This window comes from Bubalus bubalis, chromosome 4, assembly GCF_019923935.1.
Source record: "Bubalus bubalis isolate 160015118507 breed Murrah chromosome 4, NDDB_SH_1, whole genome shotgun sequence".
Lineage (NCBI taxonomy): Eukaryota > Metazoa > Chordata > Mammalia > Artiodactyla > Bovidae > Bubalus > Bubalus bubalis.
This window is the reverse complement of record NC_059160.1, coordinates 10,113,151-10,139,922: the sequence shown is the minus strand read 5'-3', so window position 1 is coordinate 10,139,922 and position 26,772 is coordinate 10,113,151. Positions and strand designations below refer to the sequence as shown.

At 54.1% G+C, this 26,772-nt stretch overlaps 1 protein-coding gene across 4 annotated transcripts; it reads left to right on the top strand.

The window, feature by feature from the left end:
• The first annotated feature begins 7,814 nt into the window (after window positions 1–7,814).
• On the top strand, window positions 7,815–26,264 carry PICK1 (protein interacting with PRKCA 1). Of its 4 annotated transcripts, none has more exons than XM_045165242.1 (13): window positions 7,815–7,833; window positions 9,638–9,735; window positions 11,114–11,225; window positions 15,460–15,588; window positions 17,649–17,715; window positions 18,932–19,021; window positions 21,472–21,525; window positions 21,912–21,974; window positions 22,724–22,857; window positions 23,251–23,343; window positions 24,136–24,186; window positions 24,849–24,993; window positions 25,409–26,264. In XM_045165242.1, exons 2-13 carry the CDS (start codon window positions 9,695–9,697, stop codon window positions 25,681–25,683), a joined length of 1,254 nt encoding a protein of 417 aa, XP_045021177.1. In that variant the 5' UTR covers window positions 7,815–7,833; window positions 9,638–9,694; the 3' UTR covers window positions 25,684–26,264. The 4 variants fall into 4 exon arrangements, with proteins under 4 accessions (XP_045021177.1, XP_006071425.1, XP_006071426.1 ...); XM_006071363.4 differs by lacking the exon at window positions 7,815–7,833 and adding an exon at window positions 9,175–9,332; XM_006071364.4 differs by lacking the exon at window positions 7,815–7,833 and adding an exon at window positions 9,175–9,385.
• The last annotated feature ends 508 nt before the right edge of the window (window positions 26,265–26,772 follow it).

The window sequence follows — 26,772 nt, the reverse complement described above, 5'->3', positions numbered from 1 at the left end:
ATTGTTTTCAGGTGATATGATTGTCTATATAGAGAATCCAAAATAACCCAGAGGCAAATTATTAGAACTAAGAAGGAAATTTCACAGCTAGAAATAGGGTATTCCTATATCAAATCAATATCAAAAACCAATTGCAGCTACAACCTGTGAATGGATGAACCCTGAAAACACGATGCTAAATGAAAGAAGCCAGACACAAAAGGCCAATGATTCCATTGATAAGAAATGCCTGGAGTAGGCACACCCATAGCAACAGAAAGTAGATTAAGTTGCCAGGGACGGGAGATGAGGAGTGACTGCTAACAGATACAGGTTTCTTTGGTAATGAAAATATTCAGGAATTTGATAGAGGTGATGGTTGTGCAAACTTGTGAATACATACTGAATTATACACTTCAAAATGGTGAATTTTTTGGTGTGTCAATCATATCAATAAAAAAGTAATTGCTTTATAAACAACAGAGCAAAGAAAATATAATTTAAAAAAATCCTCCATTTAACGATAATTAACAAAAATGAAATACAACAAAATATTTACGGAGAAGAGCATAAAATATTACTGAGGTATAACCACCCTGGAAAATAGTTTGGTAGTTTTTTTAAAAATAAGATGTCCATCAATCATATAACCCACTTCTGGGCATTTATTATAAAGAAACAAAAACTCATATCCATGGGACTTCCCTGATGGTCCAGTGGTTAAGACTCCATACTTCCACCGCAGTGGGGATGGGTTTGATCCCTGATCAGGAAACTAAGATCTCACATGTTACATGGCACAGTCAAAACAAACTAACAAAAACAATGTCACCCCAAAACGCACATCCTCAATAACACATGTACATGGTTGTACACAGCAACTTTATTGGTAATAGTTAAAAACCGGAAGCAACCTAAATGTCTTTCAGTGAGTGAATGGTTACACAGACTGGTACCTCCATATCACAGAATACTACTTGGCAATAAAAAGGAATTAACAGCCAATACATGTGATGGTCTTGGAGAAGGCAATGGCACCCTACTCCAGTACTCTTGCCTGGAAAATCCCGTGTATGGAGGAGCCTGGTGGGCTACAGTCCATGGGGTCATGAAGAGTCGGACACGACTGAGCGACTTCACTTTCCCTTTTCCCTTTCATGCATTGGAGAAGGAAATGGCAACCCACTCCAGTGTTCTTGCCTGGAGAATCCCAGGGATGGCAGAGCCTGGTGGGCTGCCGTCTCTGGGGTCGCACAGAGTTGGACGCGACTGAAGCGACTTAGCAGCAGCAGCAGCACATGTGATGGTCTGGATGGTGCTCGAGGGAATTACACTGAGTGAAAGGAATCTATCTCGAAAGGTTGTGGTTTCATTACTGTGATGTTCTCAAAGTGACGACAATGGAGAGATGGAGCACAGATTAGTGGCTGGAGGAGCTGGGCAGGGATATAGGTGTTGCTGTAAATGAGTAACACGAGGGGTCTTGTGGGACAGTATTCTGTATCTTGATCATGGTGGTGACTATATGAATCCACACAGGTGATGAAATTGCATGGACCTACACACACACACGCACACGCACACACAAGAATACAAGGAGAATTAGTGAAATCTTAACAAGGTCTGTGGATGGTACAACTGTCAATTTCCTGCTTTGATAAAGTGTCATGGTTATGTAAGATGTCACCATGGGGGGGAACTACACTATTTTTGCAACTTCTTGTCAATCTGTAATTATTTAAAAAGGAAAGGAGACCAAAAAAACCATTACTGCAAGACATTCATGAAGACCCCCAAAGAGTAGCTGGGAAAAAATGAATGGGGGGATGGGAGTGGACAGGGTCATGGCTGGAGATACAGCAGCTGCAAGATTTAACTGATAAAGCTTGGTGCTGGATGAAAAAGAGCTTCGTCATTCTTTTTTCTCTAATCTTGTACATTTGAAACTTTACTTAATAAAAAGTAAAATAAAGAAACTGAAATAAATGCAGAGCGACAGCCACAAACTTGCATAAGGAGATTCAGTGTCTTAAGACTGTCAGCTCTTCCCAAATTAATGTCTAGATTCAATTCAGTCCGGATCAAACCCCAACAGGGTTTTGGTGGTGCCTGTCAAGCGGATTCTAAAAGCAGTAAGAAAAAAATAAATAAATAAAAGCAGTAAGAAAGGGCAAAGCACTGAGAATAGCTGAAATACTCCTAAAAAATAAGGTAGGGGTGCTTGCTGACTGCTGCTGCTGCTGCTGCTAAGTCGTTCAGTCGTGTCTGACTCTGCAACCCCATAGACGGCAGCCCACCAGGCTCCCCGTCCCTGGGATTCTCCAGGCAAGAACACTGGAGAGGGTTGCCATTGCCTTCTCCAATGTGTGAAAGTGAAGTCGCTCCTAGCGACCCCATGGACTCCAGCCTACCAGGCTCCTCCCTCCATGGGATTTGCCAGCCAAGAGTACTGGAGTGGGTTGCCATTGGCTTCTCTGGCTTGCTGACTAGCCAGGCTTATTAGAAAAGCTCTAGCAATTTGGCCAGTGTGGTATTTATTGGTCCAAGACAGACAGCTGGACTGATGGGAGAGAACAGAGAGCCTGACGCAGACCTGACACGTATGGATACGGAGGGCGGGGTGGAAGAAGGGCAGGTCAGAGGGGCAAGCAGGGAGAAGACACAGTCACAGCTGTGTCATGTGCCATCCCCACACCTTCCCGTGGCGCTGGCTTTGCTCTTAGCATCCTGAGATGCCATTTCACACTTGGTGGAACTCCACGAGGGCCAGGGATGCCTAAGGTCCCAGGCTCTTCCCAAAGCGGGGTCCTACTTGGCCTCCCAGCCCCGTGTCTGAACCCTGTGCCCCCATGTGGGGCCTGAGAATCTGTATCACCTCTAGGGGTGTTCTTGGATCTGCATGGGAATTAGCTTCCCATTTGTTGAGTCTGAGAACCCCTGACTCAGTGAAAGAGAGAGACAGAGCAAAAGTCAGTCCCTTGGCAGCCAGCGTGGCCGAGCTGCCAGGGGTGGAGAACAATCAGGCACTGTCTGCCCCCCCCAACCGCCTCGGGGGTCCCACCAGCTTTCATCACTGACCTAACCCAGGGGGCAGAGCACTAGGTGGGGGGGAGACAGCGGGGAGGTCAGGGGTCGGCCCATTACATGCCAAGAAGAGCCAGGAAGAGAGCTGCTTTGGGGGTGGCTGGGAGAACCTGGGGCCCCGTGGCAGCCCACATCCTACCTCTAGCCAGGGGTGGCCGACTGGAGGAGGCAGCTGAGAAGAGAGTAGAGAGGTGCCCAAGGAATGAAGGCCATGGAGCCATCAAAGGTGGAGAAAGGCTTCTGCTGCTGCTGCTACTAACTTGCTTCAGTCATGCCCGACTCTTAGCGACCCCATGGACTGCAGCCCACCAGGCTCCTCTGTCCATGAGATTTTCCAGGGTAAAGTACTGGAGTGGGTTGCCATTTCCTTCTCCAATGCATGACAGTGAAAAGTGAAAGTGAAGTCGCTCAGTCATGTCCAACTCTGGAAGGATGCAAAGGCCTTGGAGCAACGCTAATTCCCTCCTCACCCATGGCTGCCCTGATGGGAGAGGGTTTTCTGTCCCTGGGGGAATCTGGCCCCCACCAGACGGCTTCCCAGTAAAGCGGCCCCTGCACCCTGTTCCCCGCCCCCACACACTTCAGATTCAAGGAGGGGAGGCAGTGCCACCCCTCCTGTCCCCCCCAACCTCAGGCCTCCCTGGTTCCCTCAATCTGCCAGCACACAGATCTAACTGCTCTGTCCCTCCTCGGCTAGGTTTCTGTGGCCCCCCAGTGTCAGGCTGATAGGGTCTGGGGTCCTGATTCTAAAATTGGAGGCCTCTATGATCTCTGACCACTGCCTGGTCTCTGGGTTCCTGCTCTGGGTGACACAGTGATTCATGCCAGACCATGCTCGGTGTTGGTGATAGAGGCGTGACCTAAACAGGCCAGGTTCCTGCCCTCCAGGAACTTGCAGCTTGGAAAAAAAACTGTGCTATGGGTCCAGGCAGGAGACGAGCTGGTGTTCTGAACGAGATGAGCAAAGGGCTGTGGCTTAATTGGTGCCCCTGGAGGGCTTCCTGGAGAAACTAACAGGGACATAGAGATATGGATGAAATGAGGGAGTGAGCATACCTGGGGGAAGAATGTTCTAGACAGAGGGAGCTACAGGAGTAAAGGCTAGGTGGAAACATTCCAGCATGTTCCAGGAACACAGGCCGCCAGAGGCTCTGGAACAGAATGTGAATAGGGAGAAGCAGCCAGACCCAGCTCTCTAGGTAAGCACCAGAGGTTTATTCTGTGATGGGAAGACCTTGGAGGGGCTGGTCATGGACTCAAATTTGAAATCAACACTTGGGCTCTTATGATACACATTTTACCCTTTTTAAGGCTCAGAGAGGTCAAGGGACATTTCCAGGGTTACACAGCTGCCGTGGAGCCAATGCTCTGTCCTGCCCACCCACCAGCTCCCACGAATCTGCAGTCAAGCCCTTCCCACTGGGCTTCCCTTTTATTCTGGGGACCCACTCCACGCTCTGAAGTAGGTGATGTCACCAGGGCCAATGCCTGCCTCTCCCACTCATGTGGGCTCTGGCTGGGCAGGACCTTGCTTTTCTTGTCCCCTGATGTGGAGATGCCCAATATATGTTGGCTATTAGTAATACTGCGATCATCTGTTTGCTTTTAAAATCCATCCTCCAAATCTCTACGCTGCTGATGAACGGATTCCAATTCCACCCACCCCTGTTTCCTTGACCTTTCCATGGGCCTGTGATGCCAGCGGTGAGTCAATGAGGAGTCAGGCCTTGGACCTGGGGCCATGGCAACACTGAGGAGTGGGCACATCGGGCACAGCTCAGCACCCATCCCCCACAGACTACAAAGACTGCCCAGCCAGCCCTGAGCTAGGCGGGGCGGTGATACTGACAGGAATGGTAGAATGGGGGTTCTGGTTCCCCAGGAACTTTTTCTCTCAATGGCCACTGGGTGGCAGCACTTCCCCAGGAATATGAGGTTGTTCAGTTCAGCTCAGTTGCCCAATCGTGTCCCACTCTTTCCGACCCCACGGACTGCAGCACGCCAGGCCTCCCTGTCCATCACCAACCCCCAGAGCTTGTTCAAACTCATGTCCATCGAGTTGGTGATGCCATCTAACCATTTCCTCCTCTGTCGTTCCTTTCTCCTCCTCCAATGGGGTTGTTGAGGGGTAGGCTTTCCCCCAATTGAATCTGAGGCTCAGAACTCGAAAAACAGAATCATGGAGGAGACCTAGGCCCAGAGAGGACTTGCCTAGAGTCACACCGCTTTCAGTGGCAAGGCTGGGCCAGAGGTCACCCACCTACCTGGATGATCTCTGGAATAGCAGGAGAGGGAGGGGGAGTGCCTGTCCTCTGGTCAGGACTTGGTGGTGGTCTCATCACGCCTGTCACTGCCCTCACGTCTGCCTCCCCTGCCACACTGTGATTCTCTGAGGACGGGGGACTGTGCCTTGTACCCCCTGTCGCCTGCACCAGCTATGTCCTCTGCCTGGGTCACTCTGCCATTTTTCTGGACCTGGGTCCCCCCAGCACCTCCTTCAGCACTCAGCTGTCAGTTCCTCCAGGAACCCTTCACTGGTTCTTTGGCCAGGGCAGAAGCCCCTCTAGATGGCGAGGCCCGCAGGGCAGGGATGGTTGGTGTAGCTGAATAGTCCCACACTGAGGAGGCACAGACACAGTCCATTCTGAGCCTGCGACACAGTGGTCCTCAAACTGCAGGAGGCATTGAAGCCACCCACAGAGCTTTGTGAAAATGCAGCCTTCAGGGTCCCCCCTTCCCTGGGGACAGAGCCTGGGAGCCTGCATATGACATATTTCCCAGGCGAGTCTGATGCAGGGGTCTGAGCAACCTTCTGAAGGAATGGGGCAAAATGATCATGAGGAATAACAATAAAAACCTCTGATGTCTGTGCCAAGTGAATCACTCTTAAGGCATTTTCAAGCTCGTTTCTGCTTTTTCATCTTCATCTTCATAGCTTCTATCTCGGCAGGGGTTGGGGGGGGGGTCATCACCCCCATTCTCCAGGCACCGTCTCAGAGCCAAAGGTTGGTGTGTCTGAGAACTCCAAGCTCTGAAACCACAGAGCTCGGGTCTGATTTGGGACCATCTTGGGCTGGGAAAGCTGTGATCTGTGGTAAAGCCTCTGTGTGTGGATGCTGCTGCTTGTTAAAAACACACATTTCAAATTCAGGACCTAGACTCGGTCTGGTGATTCCTCCCTGTGGAGGAAGCTTGGCCACTGGCACCATCCAGGTTCAGGCCCTTATCATTGCTCTCCCTCTCTGCCCATCCAGCCCTCTCCTACAGGGCCCAAAGAACACCCCACCTCATACGAAAAACCACAGCTACGATTACCGCACGTTGTCTGCAGCCAAGTGCTGTGGCAGGCTCTGCGGGAGATACAGAGAAGGACAAGATCTGCCCCCAGGGACTTCCTGTCCAGCTGGAAAGACAAGAAGTGCTTACTATGGCGATGGAACAAGGTACTCACACTTTCTTTCCCCTCAAATGAATTCATGGTCCCAACCTGACCCCATGAATTGGCTGGAACAGGTTCCCATGCTGTGTGGTCAGACCCAGGAGAGCCATCCACTGATAAATATAGAGTGAGTCATCATATTTTCACACAAACATGTATTACAAAGCACCCTGATTTTCTTTTTCAAGTTTGTCACAGTGACACCTGTTGATGGCTTCCTGGCATCCTATGGAAGGGGGGATATGCCAGGGACTATAAAGTCAGGACAGAAAAGGAACTCAGGAAGGAGAGAGATAGGGAGAATAAGATTATGGTTTGTCAAGACAGGACCCCTAAGCCCCAATTTTAAAGGGGAACAGAACTCCCCAGGTAAAATTCAAACATGTGATAAGTGAATCAACACAGAATTGACTCAGGGAAGCCATGAAGGGATTTCACAAGATGACACATAGTTAATTGCCAAGTGAATGATCCAAATAACAACTGTTTCAGGGGCTCAGAAAAAGAGACAAGATCTGTGAGCCAGGACTGTCTGGTAAGGCTGTCTGTGACAGGTGGATTAGAGCTGGGCCTGGGAGACAGGGAAGTCAAGGAAGAAAAGAGAAGAGGCTGGGCATTTTGCCCTCCCTTGGGAAGAGGGACTGGAGTGGGCTGGCCGGGGGCGGGAGGGGGGGGGTTGTCAAGAGACTTGAGTGACATCTGTGTCATGCGAATTGTTTCCAAAGCACTCACATCTGTTTCTCCTTTAAAACAATATTTATTTTTCTCTATTTGGCTGCATAGGGTCTTAGTTGTGGCACATGGGATCTAGTTCCCTGATCAGGGATTGAACTCAGGCCCCCTGTATTGGGAGTGGAGAGTCTTAGCCACTGGACCACCAGGGTATTCCCTGTTTCTCCTTTTTATCTTGACTTTCACAAGCACTTTTGGGAGAACCACTGTCCCCAGTCTACAGATATCTGAACTCAGAGTCAGGCAGTGACTTGCCCAAGATCCCCCAGCTTCAAGATGGCAGTATCTGGGAATGAGCTAGGGCTACCGTGAGGTGGAAGAGCCACAGTCCACATTAAATAATCTGGCTTTGGAGACTGCTGATTTTTAGAATAGAAATTCTGGCCTGCAAATAGGACTTGGAAATGCCAGCCCTAGCTCTGCTACCAACCACCTGGGAGACAAGGGGCAGTGTCTCTCTGAGCCTCAGTTTCCTTACCTGCACAGTGTGGCTGACAGTACTTGTTCTTCTCTCATAGGATCAAGGTGAACTTTGAAATCCTGTGAAAGTGATCTTAATGGTGGAGCCAAGGGTACATGGAAAAGTTGCTGCTATTGTGGTACTCTGCACAACCCAGCACTCAGATAGCTCCCGAAGGGCAGGGTGGGGCTCCCATCAGGCCATGGGCTATGTGGATAATCACCCTTCTGCACCTCTCCTTCCTCCACTGCCCCTGGAGGAATCTGGACAGGCCTGGTCCCATGCTTCCTGGATGAGGCAGATGCTAGGGCTGGGGCTCTGGGAGTCCCAACCCCTCCAGGGAACTTAATATACACAATACTGCAGCAGAGGTTGGCGGGGAGAGGAGATTTGGGCTTGTCGGCTGCGAAGCACTGATGGCATTTTCAGAACCTCAGGTGCACAGGGCTGTGACCTTCAGTGTGACCCCAAGGGGGCAGCTCCTCGGGACTAAGGAAAGAGAGGGAGTGTGAGGCGTCTTTTACTAACTATCATAGAAAGCATCTGCCCCGGTGCTCTTAGTTTGCATTTGGAGAAAGGAGGTATGTAAAGGGAAAGGAAGGGAATCCAACCTGTCTGTGGCAGAGCCACTGACCACAGGTGTGCAGGTGTTAGAAAGGCGCTGGACGAGGTGGCAGGCGTCTCAGGGTTGAGATCTGGATCTTACTCCAACTGTGGAAGGCTCTGGACAAAATCTCTTCCCCTAGCTGCTGCTGCTGCTACTAAGTCGCTTCAGTTGTGTCCGACTCTATGCGACCCCATAGACGGCGGCCCACCAGGCTCCCCCGTCCCTGGGATTCTCCAGGCAAGAACACTGGAATGGGTTGCCATTTCCTCCTCCAATGTGTGAAAGTGAAAAGTGAAAATTAAGTCGCTCAGTCGTGTCCGACTCCTAGCGACTCCACGGACTGCAGCCCACCAGGCTCCTCCGTCCGTGGGATTTTCCAGGCAAGAGTACTGGAGTGGGGTGCCATTGCTTCAGGTTACATGTGCTTTAATTTGCTTCCTGGGGGTCCCAGAGGCTGCTCTCCAGACGGAGAGCAGCCTCTGGGACCCTTACTTCCCTTTACTGGCACTTAGTTTACTGGCCTGCAAAACTCAGATTAGATTGGCATCTCGAAGGATCCTTCCAGCCAGGACAGTCATTCTAGTAGAGGAGTCACAGCACCCTAACACGAGGTGCTGAAAATGTTAAAGGGAACCTGTCGAGGTTTGTAGTCCACTGAATTTCACTGGAGGTCTCCCCGTCTGAGGATGCGTTTGTTGCCACGGCAACCAGCCAGGCGTCTTGGTCTCCTGCGTCCCGCTAAGGAAGCTGGGAAGAACCCTGCCCTTATCAAGATGGCGGCGGCCATAGGACAAGGGGCGGGGTTGAGCGCCGTCGGCCTCTCCAGACCTTTACTCTGTTTCCGCTTTTTCATGCTAAGGGGGAGCTTCCGTCAATACTTATTCTCTTTCCTGGTTCTGGGATCCCCGGGAGGCTGGGAGGGAAGGGTTCCTTGCAGGGATCGGGGCAAATACCCAGGGCAGGAAGGCGGGACTTCCGTGTCCCGCCGGAAGTGACGCGACAGTCGCGGCCACGGACAGGTGGAACGGCAGGTGGGTTCAGGTGCCAGCCTGGCCCGGACCCGTCTGTGGGACTGACGCTTCCGGTGAGCTACAGAGGCAGCTCCCGAGGGCCTGGAGACCCGTGGGGCGGGCTCTGGGATCTGAGCCCCCAGCCCTGGCCTGGAGTCCCCCTCTGTACCTAGTAAGAATCACCTACCCACCCCCGACCCCGGGACAATCCCCCGTCGTCCGGAGGGGAGGAGGAGGGCCTGGCTCTCGCTGATAGCCGGGGTTGGGGTTGGTATTTAGGCACTTTGGTTTCCTAAGCCCTGCCCTCTTTTCTCATCCGGATCCAGTTCCCCATTCCCCTGCCGAGCTGGGCAGTTAGCCAGCCCACTGAAACTCTCGGAACCATGTTTGCAGACTTGGATTATGACATCGAGGAGGATAAACTGTGAGTATGTTGTTACCCCAAGTCCCACGAGTGCAGGAACCCCAGATCCCCTAAATCCCTGGACTTTCGAGTTCCACAGACCCTTGCTTCTCAGCGTAAGCTTAGAAGCTGCAATGAATCCTGCCCTTCCAGGAGCTCACCATCTGTAGGGGGCTGTGGACATATTGATGGATAGTTGCAATTCAGGACCACAAGGGCCCTAATGGAGAATGACATGGCTACAAGGAGAACCCAGCCAGCTGAGCAGTGCCTCTGCTGGGGTATTCAGGGAAGGCGGCACAGAAGAGGTGGCAATTGAGCCAGGTTTTGAAGGATGAATAGGAATTTCATAAATACACCTTCCTTCCCAGGATAAATGATTAGTGGGGCAGATTTTAAAAAATTAAGTTAGTCTTCTTGTTAGAATTGGAGAAGGAAATGACAATCCACTCCAATATTCTTGCCTGGAGAATCCCATAGACAGAGGAGCCTGGCAGGCTTACAGTCCATGGGATCGTAAAGAGTCGGACATGACTGAGCAACTTCACTTTCTTTCTTTCTTTCACAGAAGAGGTGGCAATGGAGCTAGGTTTTGAAGGATGAATAGGAATATCATAAACATACCTTCCTTCCCAACATAAAGGATTAGTGGGAGAGATTTTAAAAAGTTAAGTTAGTCTCCTTATTAGAATGTATCCTCCCTCAGAGCGAGGCTGGAATGCAGCGCCTTTCTGTGTCCTCAGCACTGATGGTACTCAGCATCAGCAGGTTGTTAGCAAATGTTTGTCGAGTGAATAAGAGAATAAATGAGAGTATTTGCCACAAAACATAAAAAAGTGCTAATGTATAGTGAAAATTGAGAGGTAATTGAGTATAACAGTTGAGAGATGGGTGATGCGTGGTTTAACAGGAGAAGGCTTCCTGGAGGTGGTGGCTTATGATTTATGTAGCTGAGAAGGTGACAAGAATAGAGTCTGACTCAACTCTTAGAGGGAAAATGAAGAACAGGGAAGGGGGACCTATTTTTTTGAGTACCTACTCTTAGCTGAGTTGGTGTTAAGTGGCTTCCATGTACTTTTGAAGTGGCCATTGTTTTAATCTATATGATTTTATGAATGAGGAAATTGAGATGCAGAGAGGGTGACTTGCTTATCCAAGACCCACAGCTGATAAATGGCCAAGTTGGGGTCTGATGCCCCATTAGCATGGATCCAAGAGCTCTGTGGTGTTCCAGCACAAAATGACAAAATGCTGTCTTTTTGGCCAAATGAGAAAGAGCTTCCCTCTGTAGCACGTGTAGCACTAGGAGGCTCTTGGGGGTTTTGGAGGGCCTGTCTCCATCCCCATCTCCTCCAGTCATTCTTCCAGGAAACTCAATTGCACGTGCTTCTCTTTCTAGCGGAATCCCTACTGTGCCTGGGAAGGTGACCCTGCAGAAGGATGCTCAGAACCTGATCGGGATCAGCATTGGAGGAGGAGCCCAGTACTGTCCCTGCCTGTATATTGTTCAGGTATTGAGTGCTTTGGAGGTGGGAGGGGGGTGCTGGAGGGGGCGAGCCACCTGGCTACTTGGACATGACAAAGGTTCATTCCTCCGCTCTGTAAAGCTGGCTCCTTCTCATTCTCTTCAGAGGGGCTTCCTTGAACACTCCCTCTCAGAAGGCCTGCCCTTGTTTTTCTGTCATTTCAATCTGGTTTTTTTTTCCTTCTCAGCACTTACCACCATCTGTACTCTCATGGATTTGCTCACTAATTTTGTATCTAGCCACTTTTTCAGACTCTCTGCACCATGAGGGCAGGATCCCAGTTTGCTTTTTCACTGCATTCAGCACCTCGTACAAGGCCTGGCAAATATTGGACCTTCAATAACAGTGTTGTCAATGAATCAACAAAACCATCAACCTTTGGTACTAACACAGGTGTGAAGCATAGTAGAAAGATTAAAAGACTATGAATGGCCTGAGTTTAAATGCAGGCTTCCCCACTTATTAACTTGTTAACCTCTCTGGGCCTCCGTTTTGTTACCTGGAAATTGGGGATGTAAAATGCATAGGTCCGAGCATCTTTGGGTTGCTGTGAAGAATAAACTCAACAATGACATCCCACAGTTTCTGGCCCTTAAGCAGCACTCCCCCAGTGGCAGCTGTTACTATTTTTACGACAATTCACTCTCCCAGATGATCTGCCAGCGGTACTTTGCAGGTTTGTGGTCCTTATTGCACAGGAGCTGCCCTGGTGATGTTCTGTCAGCTGTGACTCACAAGTGGGCACTGGCCTGCTTCACTGTGGGGCTGGTTGGAGTCAGTGATCTTTCTGTAGTCTTAGAAGGAAGCTTGCTCCCCCAGACATCAACTTGACCCGGACTCTGCTCTACTCTAACCTTCTCAGCTAAGTAGCCATTGGTGGCAGATGAGAAACATCAGTCTCTCTGAGGCTCTCGCAAAAGAGTCACTTCTAAGGCCTTGAAGATGGAGATTCCCTGGATCTGGTCTTGCCCGCTCAGAATGTGGCCTTTACAGGCTCTTTGGCCTCCTCTGACCCAGGAGGTGTTGGGGAGGCCTCCCCCAGGCCTGACCTCCTCGAAATCTGCCCTTACAGCCTCCTGTGCCACCTCCCCCTCCCTCCCCGCCCCCCCCCCCCCCGAGGGCCAGGTTTGTCCTTAGTGTGAACTGTGATTATAAATAGTAGAATTGATTTTTTTCAAAACTCAGTTTTATTTTTAATCAAAGACTCTCTGACTTGCTTTTAACAAGTCAAGAGTACTAAAAGGCCCATGTCAAATAAGCAGTTCCTGCTCTACCCCATCTCGCCGCCCTTCCCCCTCCCCAGGCCTGCCTCCACCCCAATCCCAGAAGCAACACTGCTTCCCACCCTTTTAGCTGTAGATTCAGGTCGGAGGTCCCATTTTTGTCAGTAAGATGCTTATCCCGTTACTTCTTGATCTGTCCCTTGTAAACATCTATCAGCTTCTCTCAGCCAAGGAGACGAGAATTTAACTTTCTTCCCAAACCACTGTCTCCTCTCACCCCACCTTCCTGGCGTGGTGATCTCGTCAGTTTGGTTTCAGTCTGTCACTGCAATAGGTGTCGTGTTCGGGAAATATTTTCTCAGGGCCTGGCCAGGGTATTTTGCAGACACTAGAGTTAAGAAAGCAAGAAAACAGAGGCCCTCCCCACCCCCCTCCCTCCAGAGAGCTCAGAGCATAGTAAGGTGCTGTTTTAGGTACCGAGCTTAGTGGTCTTCGGCGTTTATACTTTTTCAAAAAATATTTTTATTGTGGTGAAATTCACATAGCATACAATAATGGTTTTAAAGTATAACAACTCAGTGCTATTTTAATGCGCTCATGGAATGCAGCTACCATCTCTGGTTTCAGAACTGTCTCATCACCCAGACAACCACCCATGCCCTTGAGTGATCATGTTGCATTGAAGTTCATTCACGTTGCAGCCCGCTTCATGTTCCTTCTTTTCGTGGCTGAATAGCATCCCATTGGATGGGTTGACCACCATTTGTTTATCCATTCATCTGCTCATGGACATTTGCGTTGTTTGTACCTTTGGGCTGTTGTGAATAACACTGCTATAAACATTCATGTCCAGTTTCTGTGTGGACATATGTTTCATTTCTTTTGGATATAAATCTGGAGTGGAATTTCTGGGTCATATGCTAACTCTGTGTTTAATTTTTTGAGAAAGCCTGTAATTCTTTTCTTAACTCAATCTTCTTTTTTTAAAACAAGCAATTTCTTTTTTTTTTTTCCTTCTTTTTTCCATTTGCATTCTCCTTGTGTTTTCAGTACATTCACCTCAAACATTTCCCATCAGCTTTCTGTCCTCCACCACTGGTCTTTCCTCTTTGAACCATCCCTTCCCTCTCCTCTAGAGAATTGGATTCCCTCGTCTCCAGGATCCCTCTTTCTTGGCTTACTTCCCCATGTTGGTGGAGCATGTTTCCTGTAGCTTTCTGAGAAAGGCTGCTAGGGTGGTAAATTTTTTGAGAACTTGTATCTCTGTAAGTGTCTCGTTCTGTTTTAACGTTGTTGTTATTCTCATATTCCTTTCAACTGACACTTGAGTGGGTCAAATTCAAGAACGAACATCAAGGTTGAAAATAATTTTCGCTTAGAAGTTGGCTGGTGTCATTTCATTGTCTTTTGCCATCAGCATAGTTGTCCTTTCTGGTGATGCCAGTCTTACTTGTGATCCTTTATTTGTAGTAACGTGTTTTATTCTTGGTCCATCAAAACTCTTAGGCACTTCTCTTTGTCCTTGGCATTCTGAAGCATCGTGATGATGGCTCTTGGCGTGATCCTTTCTCTGTCTGTTGTGCTGGAACCTCAAGGGGCAGGTTCATTGGAGACCCCATGTCTTTCTCTTCTGCATCTCACATATTATCCCTGATGCTGTCCTGCTCTCTGTTCCCTCTTTTGGACTCCTGTTGGTTAAACTCTGAGCTTCCTATTGGTTAAACTCTGGGCTTCCTCTTGGTTAAACTCTGGGCTTCCTGTTGGTTAAACTCTGGGCTTCCTCCATTGATCTTTTAATATTCCTTTTCTTGTTTTCTGACCATCTCTTTTTTGCTTCCCTCTGCTTGGTTTCCGAAGTTCCTTTGGCATTTTCCATTTCAATTATGTTTCGTGTTTCTATGAGATCTTTCCTATTTTCGAAATGATCCTTTACATCATCCTGTTCTTGTTTTTCAGATCTCTGTGAAGGTGTTAATTGTACTTTTCTTTTTATTTTCACATTATATAAGATGAATATATCTGAAATATATTTGTATTATATAAATATTTCCTGTTATATAAATATTAAAATATTTCATATTATTCCATGTGTTTTCATAATATTTCATATTATTGTCCTTGCTTTGTTCCTGTTTCCTGTGGTTCTTTTTTCTATTTAAACGTTTCGGTGTTTTTCACACGGGACACTTTTTCAAGGGCCCAGTATTCCTCGCCCGTCTTTATATCTAAGAGCGAGCCCTCACAGTCACGACAGGTTTCACAGTTCTGTGTGGTGGCAGAGTCAGCTGGTGGGTTCCGCTGTGGGGCATCAGCCAGTCTCCCAGCGCCCACAGAGAGAGGCCTTTCCTGTGGAGCTGTTGGATGGGGTCCCCCCTCCAGGCTCCTGAGGCTCCAGGTAAGCCTGGCTGCCGGCGTTCTGGGGCCCCACAGGGACTATGGGGCTGTGGGACTCAACGGCACCCACTTTTGTCACCTGCTCATCCTGAGTATCTCCCCGTATCTCTGTCCTTTTAACAGACACATTCAGCCACATTGAGCCAGTGAGCACAGACCCCCTGGACGGGGGCACTTTGGGAGAAGAGGCTTATGTGTAGGGGGGCCCTTGCTCCCTGGGGACTGCAGTGAGGTTGCAGGAATTGATCAGTGGTGCTTTGGCGCTCTGAGTCAGCTCCGAGCGGTGTTGTTGGAAAATCTAAAGAAATGACTTTGGAGGAACAAAGCCTCCAGTGGGTGTGTAAGGTTGGGTGCAGTTGATATCAGAAAAGGGACGTCTCATCGTCACATTCCTGTCCTCCTTCCCTTTCCCCCAAGAAGGTGGGTCATTCATATCTGGCTGTTGGGGTGCTCTCTCCCCTTGCCCTTCTCCTCGCCATGTAAGGGACAGAGTAGAGACCAGGACAGGGCTGGTGCTGGTTGGGGTGGAGGGAATGCCCGCCCGCCACCAGCTTTGTTCCCAGCTCTCCTTTCCTCCCGCCCATCCCCTTCCACACCCGCAGGTGTTTGACAACACGCCCGCCGCGCTGGACGGCACCGTGGCAGCTGGCGATGAGATCACGGGGGTCAATGGCAGGTCAATCAAAGGAAAAACTAAGGTGGAGGTGGCCAAGATGATTCAGGAGGTGAAGGTAAGGCTGCGGCGGCAGTGGGGACACTGGCCCTTTTGAGACCTCCAGTCTGCCTGAGGCCTCGGTGGGCCTGCAGGGGGCCTGGCCCTCACCCAGCTCCCTCCTCGGCACCTCAGGGTCTATCACATCCCAGCTCCTTCAGTTTCCCCCAGGTTCACTCGGGAAATGCAGATTATGCTCCAGGACTTGTGCTGGGCCCTGGCGAGAGAGTGGGCACCACGACTCAAAGGTCCTGCCCTCGAGCTCCCAGGGGAGCTATCAGACTCAGAACCACACCTCAGGGCGAGCCAGCGTGTCCCCAGTCAGGGCTGGAGCTGAAGCTAGAAGTCCATGGTGCACCTACCTGGGTCAGTAGATACCCAGGACATGCCCTCTGAGCCGTGCTGGGCCCAAGAGGGTATAAGAGGGAAAAGGCACCCCACCCGCATTCCCTGTAGGAACTTTCAGTCCTGTGGGTCCTCCTGGGCTCGCGTATCCCCCGGGGACCCCTCTGGGCCCCAGGGCAGCTCCGTGTCCAGCTGCTAGTGTCCTGTTCAGCAGGCCAGACTGCACGCTGCCTGTTTCCTGCTTCCCCCACCCTGCTCTAGGCCAAGGCCTCTCCCTACAGAGCCCCTCTCTCCCGCCACACCCCAAAGCATGCAGCCCTTCTGCCATGTTTTTGGAGATTTTTGCTGCTGGTAGCTCTTGCGAAACCAAAACAGTGAAGAAGGCGCAAAGCCACAGATTGATTTAACACTCTGAGAGTCAAGCACCCAGCTGCCCGTTGAGCTTGGTCGAGTGTTTGGGCTCCCTCACCCCATCCAACCACACCTCTCCTCACTTCCCTCCCGTCCTCTGTGTCTTAAAGGCCTGGTACCAGCATCCCTGACGGTCCGTCTTCTTACCTTAGCCCCGGACCCACGGCTTCCACCCCCTCCCCTTTGTTCTCCTCTTCTGCTCCGCCTGGTGTGGAGTTTACTGTCCTGGGCATTTCCTGTTGGGCAGAGGAGCGCATCATGGGAGGGGGTGGGCCATGTTTCCTTCTGATACGGAGCTGGGGTGCATGTGCCCCCTCTCTGGATCCCTTTTCTCATTTCCCCCATCTCTACCCACCAGAACCCTCCTTGTCCTCCCAAGCCTGTCTCACACCAGCCTCTCACATTACCCACAGGAACAGGAGCTCTTGGCAGGTGCGCGTGGCCTTGCCATTGCCTGGGGACTCCCCAGCCCCCACGTTTGGCAGAGATCCGGGCACCCATCTCACCAGTATCCTGCAGGAGGGAAGGAGCTGCTTGTGGCCGCACGGCTGGAGCAGAGCCCAGATCTGGTCCCTCCTTGGTGCTCCTTCCTCCCCCGCAGCTGTGCTCCACGGCAGCCCTGAGCACCCTGCGAGGCAGCCTTTTGCACCCACCCCTGACTCACGGCCTCAGCTCACTTTGGTTTTCCTTCAGGATGCAGTTTTGAGATCCTGTTTTGTATCTGAATGAATTCAGCCCCCAGTTCAAGGGTCTTAGGATTTCAAGCATGAGACGGACTGTGGTGGCCTCGTGGTCAGGGCAGCCTTCTCGAGGGAGGCCGGCTACTTCTCATCCAGTCACTGGACTTTGATTGGTGTAATTCCGCGAATCGCATCAGCTTCTCTTGCTGGCCTTGGGCTCTGGGGGGCTGCGGCCACCCTTGTACCTGCTCCCTAGCACCCCCAGCACCCGACACAGAGAAAGTGCTCAGATGTGTTTGTGGGGCAAATGGCGGGACTCCTGAGAAGGGACCTGGTTTAGAAGACCCTCTCAGAGGACAGGAGAAGTGGCTCGGCAGAGGGCTGCGCTGTGGCCGTGGCGTGGGGGAGGGCAGGGGCACACAGTGTCACAGACCGCCGGGCTGTGAGCTCTGTGACCCCAGGGACCCTGTCTGCCCTGTCCTTGCCGACTGTCTGGGGCCTGGTGGGTGGAGAGACAAGGAGGAGCCCTTTCCCAGGGCTCAGGATTCTTTGATGACCACAGACACCAGGGCAAACAGGCCTCCTCAGAGAAGGGGCTGGGGCCCGGGGGCTCCGTCACAGCTCTGCTGTCCTGCTCTTCCAGGGGGAGGTGACCATCCACTACAACAAGCTGCAGGCGGACCCCAAGCAGGGCATGTCCCTGGACATTGGTAAGCGGCGCCGGGGCAGTGGCGTCCAGGTGCTCCACAAGCCCCCGTTCTGTCTCCTGTGACAGTGTGTCAGTGATCACGTGGCTGTGCCCTCTGACCCTTCTGACCAAGCCAATCCAAGCACCTGGGAGGACCCAGGGGTACTCCCCTTGCAGCTGGTCCCCGGAACCTGTCTCTGGTTTCTCCCTGCCTAATGTTTCTCTCTCCTACCTCCCCCGACCACCTGCTCTGGTGCCTTCATGCCATAGGCTTGTCCTTTGTAGGGCAGCCCTCCAGCTCACTAGGCCCAGTCCCTCACCACTCTGAAAGGGGAGGGCAGTCCAGCCCTGCCTGGTACCACCTGCCCACCTGCACACCCCACTCAACCCTGGCCTCTTCTGCCCACTTGCTGCCAGAAAGCCTTAGGGTCTGGACTGGCTCTCAGGTTTGGGGCAGAGGCCAGTCCTTCTCTGCCCACAGCATGCCCTGGGACATATTACCTCCTGCTCGGGGGCTGGGCCTTGCTTCTGTAGAAGCTTCCAGGCTCAGGAGCCGGATGGTAGCTTCGAGGTCCTCTGGACCAGCTACCTCATTGCACATCAGAGCTAGGACCCAGGGAGGCGCTGTGCCCCCAGGTGAAGAGCCACCCAGATCTCTTGGCTCTGGGGCCCAGCACCCTTTTCCTCCACCCTGGGGCCACAGTTGCCTTCTGGTTTTTAAGAAAAGAGGCTAAGGGCAGGTCAAGTCTGTCCCGGAAGTTCTTCCTCTAAAACCCTTTGGTCCCATCCCAGTCCCGTTGCAAAGACTATTTGACCACACATGCACTAACTGTCTGGAGCCTGGGGCCAGTTGTCATGGACGGTGCTTCTGCTCCCGGGTGTGGAGGAGAGACGGAGGAGGGGGGTCCTCCCTGGTTGGCCTATCGGCCAGTGTCAGGCCTAGGCAGCTCTGGATCTCAGTGGGAGTCGATAGTCACTTTGAGTGCCAAACCCTCAGTTAAGTGCCTTACATATTTATTGTTTCCAGGCTCCCAACACCTCTCTCAAGTAGAGAGTGAAAAGGGCAGGGAGCCCAGAACCCCCGCAACCCCCGGCCAGGACCCTCCCTACTTCATAGTCACCCCCGCCCCAAACCCCAGTTCCGGCCCTGCAGTGCTCCCAGTTGAGTCGTGATGGAGCGGGATTGGCCCCGGGGGCCCAGGCTCCACCTCATGAGTCCTTTTCTCACCTGGTCCCAGTGTTGAAGAAAGTGAAGCATCGGCTGGTCGAGAACATGAGCTCGGGGACGGCAGATGCTTTGGGCCTGAGCCGGGCCATCCTGTGCAATGGTGAGTCCCCTTCTCCCAGCCCCCACCTCCAGTCCCAGGGGACTCAGGCCCAGGCCTCCGGGGGAGGGGCGCCATGGCCGCCCACCAGACCTGTGTGTGTCCTGCTGGCCTGGGCCGGGCCTCTGCTGGTGGGGCTGATACTCACATCTCTTTGCCTCCCCGGAGGCCTCTCCAAGCTCCCACAGAGCACCCACAGTGCACAGTGAAGGCCTCTTACAGCCCGTGTCCTCCCGCTCTCCAGCAAGGGTTCACAGGCCCAAGTCACAGATGAGAGACTCCTGGTGGGGAGGTGCCTCCTGCCAAGCTCCCCAAGCTGGTGCCTTCGCCACTGCCCCCTAGCTGCTCTCACACAGCCAGGCCACCCTCACCCCAGCCCCAGTCACCCCAGCATGTCCCGGCTGCTCCCGGGCTGCTTACCCGGCCCCCCGCCTCTCTCCAGGAGGTGGTGCTGCTGCCTGAGTCCCAGCAATTCCTGCTCAGACCTGGAGGTGGCTGCGCTCACCTCCCGCAGCGGGAAAACCGAGTACACGCACATTCACACCCACACATGCCTGTGCACACACACTCTCTCCCCACACATTCACACCCACCCATGCGTGTGCACACGCGCTCTCCCCAGGGGGTTGGGGGGGGAACCAGTGAAACACTCAGTCCCGTTCCTGCCGTCACCAGCCCGAGTTTATAAATAGCAGCAGCTCTGCTGTGTACGTGTGGGGACAGATATAAATACCGATATAAATTGTAGGCTCAGCTGGGCACACTGGGCTTTATGGCTGGGACGTCGGGGTGGGGTCTGAGCTTGTTCCAGAGGGTGTACAAAAGTGGCGGCTGCTATTTCCAGCTTCTTGGTGCCTATAAATCCCTGTTACTGTAGTTACCATGCGTCGAGATGAAATTAGAACTGGTTGTTGTGTTTTTTCCCCCCCAAACCTTGCAATTTCCCCAGCCTTAAATAGGGTTTCTAAAATTGAAGCTGTCATGATGTCCCATGACCCAGCTAAAAACAACAGCATGGCGCTTACGTGGCTCCTTCGCTGCCAGGCTGGCCGGGCGCCAGGGCTCTGGGGCGATGGGGCCTGGAGGCCAGCCCAGTGGCTGAAGCCTCTGAAGACCTCTGAGGCGCGCCCCACCAGCCCCCAGAACCTAAACCTTCCTCCCTGACAGCCTGACACACACTGCCTTCTCTGCCTGGATTTAAGAATCCAGACCCGGCTTCTACAACCCTCTTCCTCTCCTGCCACTCAGAAAACCCTGGCCCAGGTCAGCACAGGAAGCTGAGGGGGCAGAGGGCACCCTGGCCTGCACAGCCCTCGCTGTGCGCCTTTGGGCAAGTTGCTTCACCTCTCTGAACCTTGGTTTTCCCTGTAAGATGGGGGAAGTAATCTGCCCCGGAGGGCTCATGTGGAGAAAGGACTGAGCTGGGTGGAGGGCTTCACTGAGGCCAGGCTCTGTCTTAGGAGGCTCTGGGCCAGGCAGCCACCGGCATGGACCCTGCCCCGCACTTGCTGCCCGTGCTCCTGGTGGGGAGGTGGGTGTGGACCTCACCCCATCAGAGTGGAGGAGGGTGGTGATCACTGCTGGCCGGAGCCCCGTCCCACCCTGATCTGGAATGCAGCCCCGGCCCTGGCCATCCACGTGTTCCTATCTTGAGCCCTGGAGGTGAGGCAGCTGCCCCCACCCCTCACCCGGCAGCCCTTACTGCCCCTGCCAGCCGTGGCCTGGCCACTGTCAGTGCTAGACCAGGAGCCTGGAAGGCACCACTCAGATTTCATTCACCAAGGTCATTCCCTGGCCCAGCACAGGGTCTGGCACATAGTGGGTGCAAGATAAACACCTGTGAAGCCAACGAAGACGATCACCAAGGCCCACTCCAGTGCAAGCTCTTCCTCAAAGCCCTTCCTGCCTTCCTCTCCCCTCCCAGATTGCTGTCTCTTCTGAGCTGCCAGGAGGTGGTGGGCTGCCTTGAGCCTGCCTTAAGAGTTACTGTCAATGCATCCCATCTCTCCCACTTTCTCTGATTGCCTTGCTTCTTGGCCGTCGGCAGGGTGTGTGTTGGAAATTCTGGCTAGGTCCTTGACTGCTAGGCAGGGGCTTGCCTTCCACCGGCCGTGGGCAGCTACCCTTGGGGAGGGCCCAATCTGGCCTTCACTCCTCACTTCTGGAAGCACCCGCATCCTTGTCACCTTTCTGCCCCTTCGGTGTGTCCAGCCTCCTGGGGTGGTGCTTATCACAGGAGCCTCCTGAGGGTTGCCCCGCTGCCCCGCCTTGTCTGGATGTACTTGTCACAAAACACCTGTAAGCCCAGCCGCCCTGAGGTGCCCAGTCCCCGTCCCTGGGACCCTGTCCTGTGCTGTTCCTGGTTCTCCTCTGGGGGCCACCTCACCCTTCCCAAGCCTGGCTCCATGATCCCTGGCTGTCTCCCCTCATCCCTGGCTCTCTGATCCCCACAGATGGGCTCGTCAAGAGGCTGGAGGAGCTGGAGCGGACTGCTGAGCTGTATAAAGGTGGGCAGGCACACCCTCCCGCCAGCAGCCCTGGGTGGGTGGGGTGCTGCACTGGAAGTGCCCGGCCCCGCTTCTCCCCCAGGTGGAGCTCCGGAGCCCTGCTCTAAACGTGATGGCAGTGAGGGGCAGGGTGCCAGCCACACAATTCGAGGACCATAGTCATTAAAAATTCTTAAGGAAGAAAATCCAAAGACCTGCTTTTTCTGATTATAAAAGTAACGCGTGCCCATAAAAAAGAACGGCACACGTAAACCTAGTGAGAAAAGTCCGAGCCTCAGGGACAGTGTGGGCCTCCGGGGTGGGGTGGGGGTTTGGAGGCTGTGTCCTGGGCCAGTGTCGTCCCCACCGTGTGGTTCTGTCCCTCTAGTTTTGGGTCTTTCCCACAGGGATGACAGAACACACCAAGAACCTCCTCCGGGCCTTTTATGAGCTGTCACAGACGCACCGTGGTAAGGACGCCCTGAACCTGCTGCATGACCCTGGAAAAAACCCTGCACTCTGGGCTCAGCACCTCCCTACACCCCACAGGGAGGGTGAGGGCGAGCTCCTCTCCGGGGCCTTTCTGCTGCCCAGGCTCAGGCAGACCCTGCAGCATCTGACCTCCTGTCAGATTTGGAGGTGTGATGGTGATGAGGCCAGCGGGGAGCCTCTCGACCAGCTAGGCTTCTGTGGGGTGCAGAAGCTCCCTGTGCAGGCCCTGCCCTGTCTGTCTGTACTGCCGCTTACAATGTACAAGGCCTTTCCTTATTCCTGATCATGTTTCCTACAAGTTTGTTAGCTTCAGTTCATCCCATTTTACAGCTGGGAAAACAAAGCCCAGGTAGAAGCAGCAGTAACCCAGCTCCTTAGGGGCAGGGTTGACCTTAGGACCAGATTCCTAGACCAGTTAGTTCGCTGTTCCCAGACAGTTTCACCTCCTCCACTTTGACCCAGTCTTAACCCCTATGGTCTGGTCACTTCAGGAACCAGGTCAGCTCCTTGGATGTAGACCCACCTTCCTTCGGGGTACAGGTCCAGCTCTTAGGGGTGTAGATCCACCTTTCTTGAGGTTTAGACCCACCTCCCTGGGATGTAGACCACCAGCAGACCTCAACCTCTGACCTGCCACGCCCCCCACCGTGCTTCTCCCCAACAAATCCCTGGCTTCTCCGTTAAGGGGTCAAGTAGGGGCGGCCTTCAGGACAAACTTGTCACGCAGCCTTTGGGGACGTGTTCTCTGTGATCGGGGTGCGGGAGCCTCAGCCCGCTGCGAGTGAGGCTTTTGTGAAATTCGCTGACGCCCACCGCAGCATCGAGAAGTTTGGCATCCGGCTCCTGAAGACCATCAAGCCGGTAGGTCACGTGGAGCATGCGTGGGTCCGTAGGTGAGCGGGGAGGGGCAGTGTGGCCAGCAGAGAGTGTCCTGTTCTGGAGTCGGAGCATCTTGGGGCTGGTTTGGGGGTGGGCTGCTACAGCTGACCATGGCTGAGTCCTTCCTCCTCCACGGCCTCAGCACTGACCTCCAGGCTGGTTTCTGGCCCTAGCTCCACCAGAGTCATGACTTGCCCTTGGCCTGGGCTGTCTTCTCCTCCTTGGAATGGACAGGGCGGTCTGGGAGCTCCCTTCGGCTCTGACACCTGCGTCCACTAGAGGGTGGACACATCAGTGCCATTCCTTGTCACCCTAGCCGGCCTTCATCGTCCTTGCCCATGGGGGCCTAAGCGTCCACCCCACCTCCCCTTCCAGATGCTGACAGACCTGAACACGTACCTCAACAAGGCCATCCCAGACACTCGCCTCACCATCAAGAAGTACCTGGACGTGAAGTTCGAGTACCTGGTAAGTAGGCCCTGGCCTCTTGGTTGCGGGTGTGGGCCTGGCCGGCTGGGGTTGGAGCCCGCCTGGAGGTTTGTTCCTCTTCAGTTGGCCGCTTGGCGGCCAGCAGGTCAGGGCCAGGACCTTGGGGACACCTGACTGAGCACGTGGGGGCAGGGCCCTAGGGAGGTGTTCAGGGATCAGGCAGCAGCCTAGGCCCAGCTTGACTCTTCAGAGGAGCTCTGGGGTGGGTGGAGCCCTCACTCTGACCCCATGGGAATTTTTTTCAGTCACTCTTTAACAATGGATCAGTCTAGGTCACTGGTTATAACGTGGATTTTCATGAGTCTTATGTTCAAATGATAATTCTGTGGTCAAAGGAGTTGAGGAAAAATACTCCACCAAGCAGGCCCAGGTCCTTTGCTTCAGGACTTGTCAGAACCTTCGATAGACCCATGGGTAACGTGGATCTTCAGGGCCTTCCTCAAGTTCTTTGGATCCTGGAATCCTTTAGCCCAGAGCATCTCTTGGGACTTGAGTGTATACACTGGGCTCCCGGGCCCTTTCCATCATCCCAGATGAGTGCCCTCACCACCCTGAGCCTCCAGGGCAAGGGCCAGCCTGAGCAAGGGGCCAGCCTCTCCCTGACGCGTCTCAGCTCGTTCCAGCTCAGGGTGTCCAGGGCCCACAAGGCCTGGCACAGCTGCTTCTCTGGGTGGCCGAGGGCTCCAGGGTGGCGCGGGAGGAACTGGGGCCACAGGGTGAGCATCCAGGCGGTGCAGCCCCCCTGACAGCCTGGCCTCACCCATCCCACAGTCCTACTGCCTGAAGGTCAAGGAGATGGACGACGAGGAGTACAGCTGCATTGTGAGTGGGGTGGGGGAGCATGGCCCTGGTTCTAGAGTGGCTCGGGGTGCACACACCACTCCCTGCCTGCCTCCCAGAGCCCCAAGAGCGTCCTGGGCCTGCCAGGGACACAGGGTGGGGCGGGCCCGCCCAAGAGAGGCCTGGGGACTTGGCCAGGCTCCTGTTTGTGCAGAGCTGGGGGCTGTCCTTCCCTCCCTCCCCATGGCCTTTGCAGGCCTCCCAAGTGCTGGCCATTTTTGCCATAGAACTATCCCCACCACCTACTCCCAGACCAGCTGCCCTCTAGACTTGGTGAGGCTCCTGCAGGAAAAAAAAAAAAATGCCCTTCCTCTCACTCCTGAGAGCCGGTTTTTATCACTTGCTACTTTGTAATATTTTTGATAGCAGGGTCCATCTGTGACTCAACACTCATTTAATGTGGCAAGAGTCTGGGTTTTTTTTGGTTTTGTTTTTCACAAAGCTATCCCTAAGCACTTCTAGCAACTGCAGGCGTCTCAGAAACGGGGAACGGTGGCAGCTTTGAAAAGTGCTGTGTGGCGGGGGTGGGGGGGGGGGTTGCGAGCTGGCGGGTTCTCTGCAGCCTCCCTGCCGCCTCCCCCACGCCCGCCGCCTGCCCAGGGTCCCTGACGTGCTCCCCCCCCCCCGCCCCCCCGCCCGCCCAGGCCCTCGGGGAGCCCCTGTACCGCGTTAGCACAGGCAACTATGAGTACCGCCTGATCCTGCGCTGCCGCCAGGAGGCGCGCGCCCGCTTCTCCCAGATGCGCAAGGACGTGCTGGAGAAGATGGAGCTGCTCGACCAGAAACACGGTGAGGGGCCGCGGGCCCCCGGCACCATCCTCCTCCCATTTCAGAGAGGTCCAGCACTCACCCGAGGTCCCAGGGACAGCCCGTTGCAGACTGGCTCTGAGTCAGACCCGAGATGGGAGCTTCCCAGAGCCTGGCCATGGTGGGATTGGCCGTGTCCCGTAGACTCCTTGGGGTGTAGTCCCACCACCCCCACGCCCCACCCCACCCCGGCAGTTCTCTTCCACTCCCTGAACTGGGAGCGGGGAGGCCTGGGTACTGTGCAGGGCTGGGCAGCCCTGGCTGGCCTGGCCCCCTCCCAGGGTGCCGGGGTCAGTGAGGTGCATGAAAGGGAAGCCCAAGGGTGGCGGGGTCGGTCGGGCCCCACGCGCAGGCAGCCTGGCCCACCGGTGCCGTCTGCCCACCCCTCCCGCCCCAGTCCAGGACATCGTGTTCCAGCTGCAGCGCTTCGTGTCCACCATGTCCAAGTACTACAACGACTGCTACTCGGTGCTGCGTGACGCCGACGTCTTCCCCATCGAGGTGGATCTGGCGCACACCACGCTGGCCTACGGCCTCAGCCAGGACGAGTTCACGGATGGCGAGGATGAGGAGGACGAAGACGAGGAGGACACGGCAGCCGGGGAGCCGCCCAGGGATTCGCGAGGGGCTGCCGGGCCCCTGGACAAGGGCGGGAGCTGGTGTAACTCCTGAGTGCCCCCTCGGGGTGCGGGTCCGGGGGGCAGGGTGAGCGGGAGGACGCAGCACGGGAGCGGGGGAGGGGCCGCCGCACGACAGGGTGTGCGGCGCATAAAGGCCTGCTGCCTTGGGGCGCGTGCCTCCCTGCTGCTCTGTCCTGCACAGCGAACCCGGGTTGCCTGCCCAGGATGGGCTCTGGGGCCGTGGCCTGGGCCCTGGGCCCTGGCCCGCTCCATCTCCACCCCTCACCCCCATCCCCCAGCTCCCCAGCCAGCCAGAGAGCTTGGTCTCCCAACCTGCCTTAGGAAGGAGAAAGAGGACAAAAATGAAGAGGGGTTGGAGGTGGCAGGATTCCAGGACTTGCTGCTTGTAGGCACCTCCGCTGGCTCCACCCCGAGCCTCCCGGGAGTCGGGGGGCCCGTGGGTGGCCAGCCGAGCTGGGGCCAGCGTTTCACCCTCGCCTCTCCTTAGGCTGGCCCCACCCCAGTCCACACTCACCTCGGCAGCCTTTATTTATTTTATTCCCCTGGCTCAGCCACTTCCCTGGGGAGGCCTGGGCGCTGGGCCTGTATTGAATAAACACAAACCCAGATGGAGCCAGGCTCTTTGCAGTGGCCTCAGACCCTCTCTCCCCTCGATGCCCCCTCTCCTGCTTCCCTCATCACGGAGTGGGGCAACATGGTTCACCGACATTGCCGTTTCGGCACTGACTCCTCACGGCTGTTCTTTGGATGAGCACTGCTGTCCCATGTACAGATGGGAAACTGAGGCTGAGAAGAGGCTTGCTCAAGGCCCCGTGGTGTATGGGGAAGAAGTGAGATTTGGACTCAGATCCGTCAAATTCAGAAGACTCCACTTTCCCCACTGCCTCCCAGCTTTCTGCTCTGTGGAGCCTTTTATATCTTCTCTCCTCTGTGACCCTTCAGTGCTTGAACTAAACCTTTATTTGGGGAAAGACGGGATAGATACTGGGTCAGGCGGATCCAAGGCCTCAAATGGGGAGAGTGTTAAGGGTGCCCTGGCCATTCCAGGCCACCTGTTCTGCCAAGGCCAAAGAGGAGGGACCCAGTGAGTGGTACCATGCTAGTACTCCATGTCTTTGCT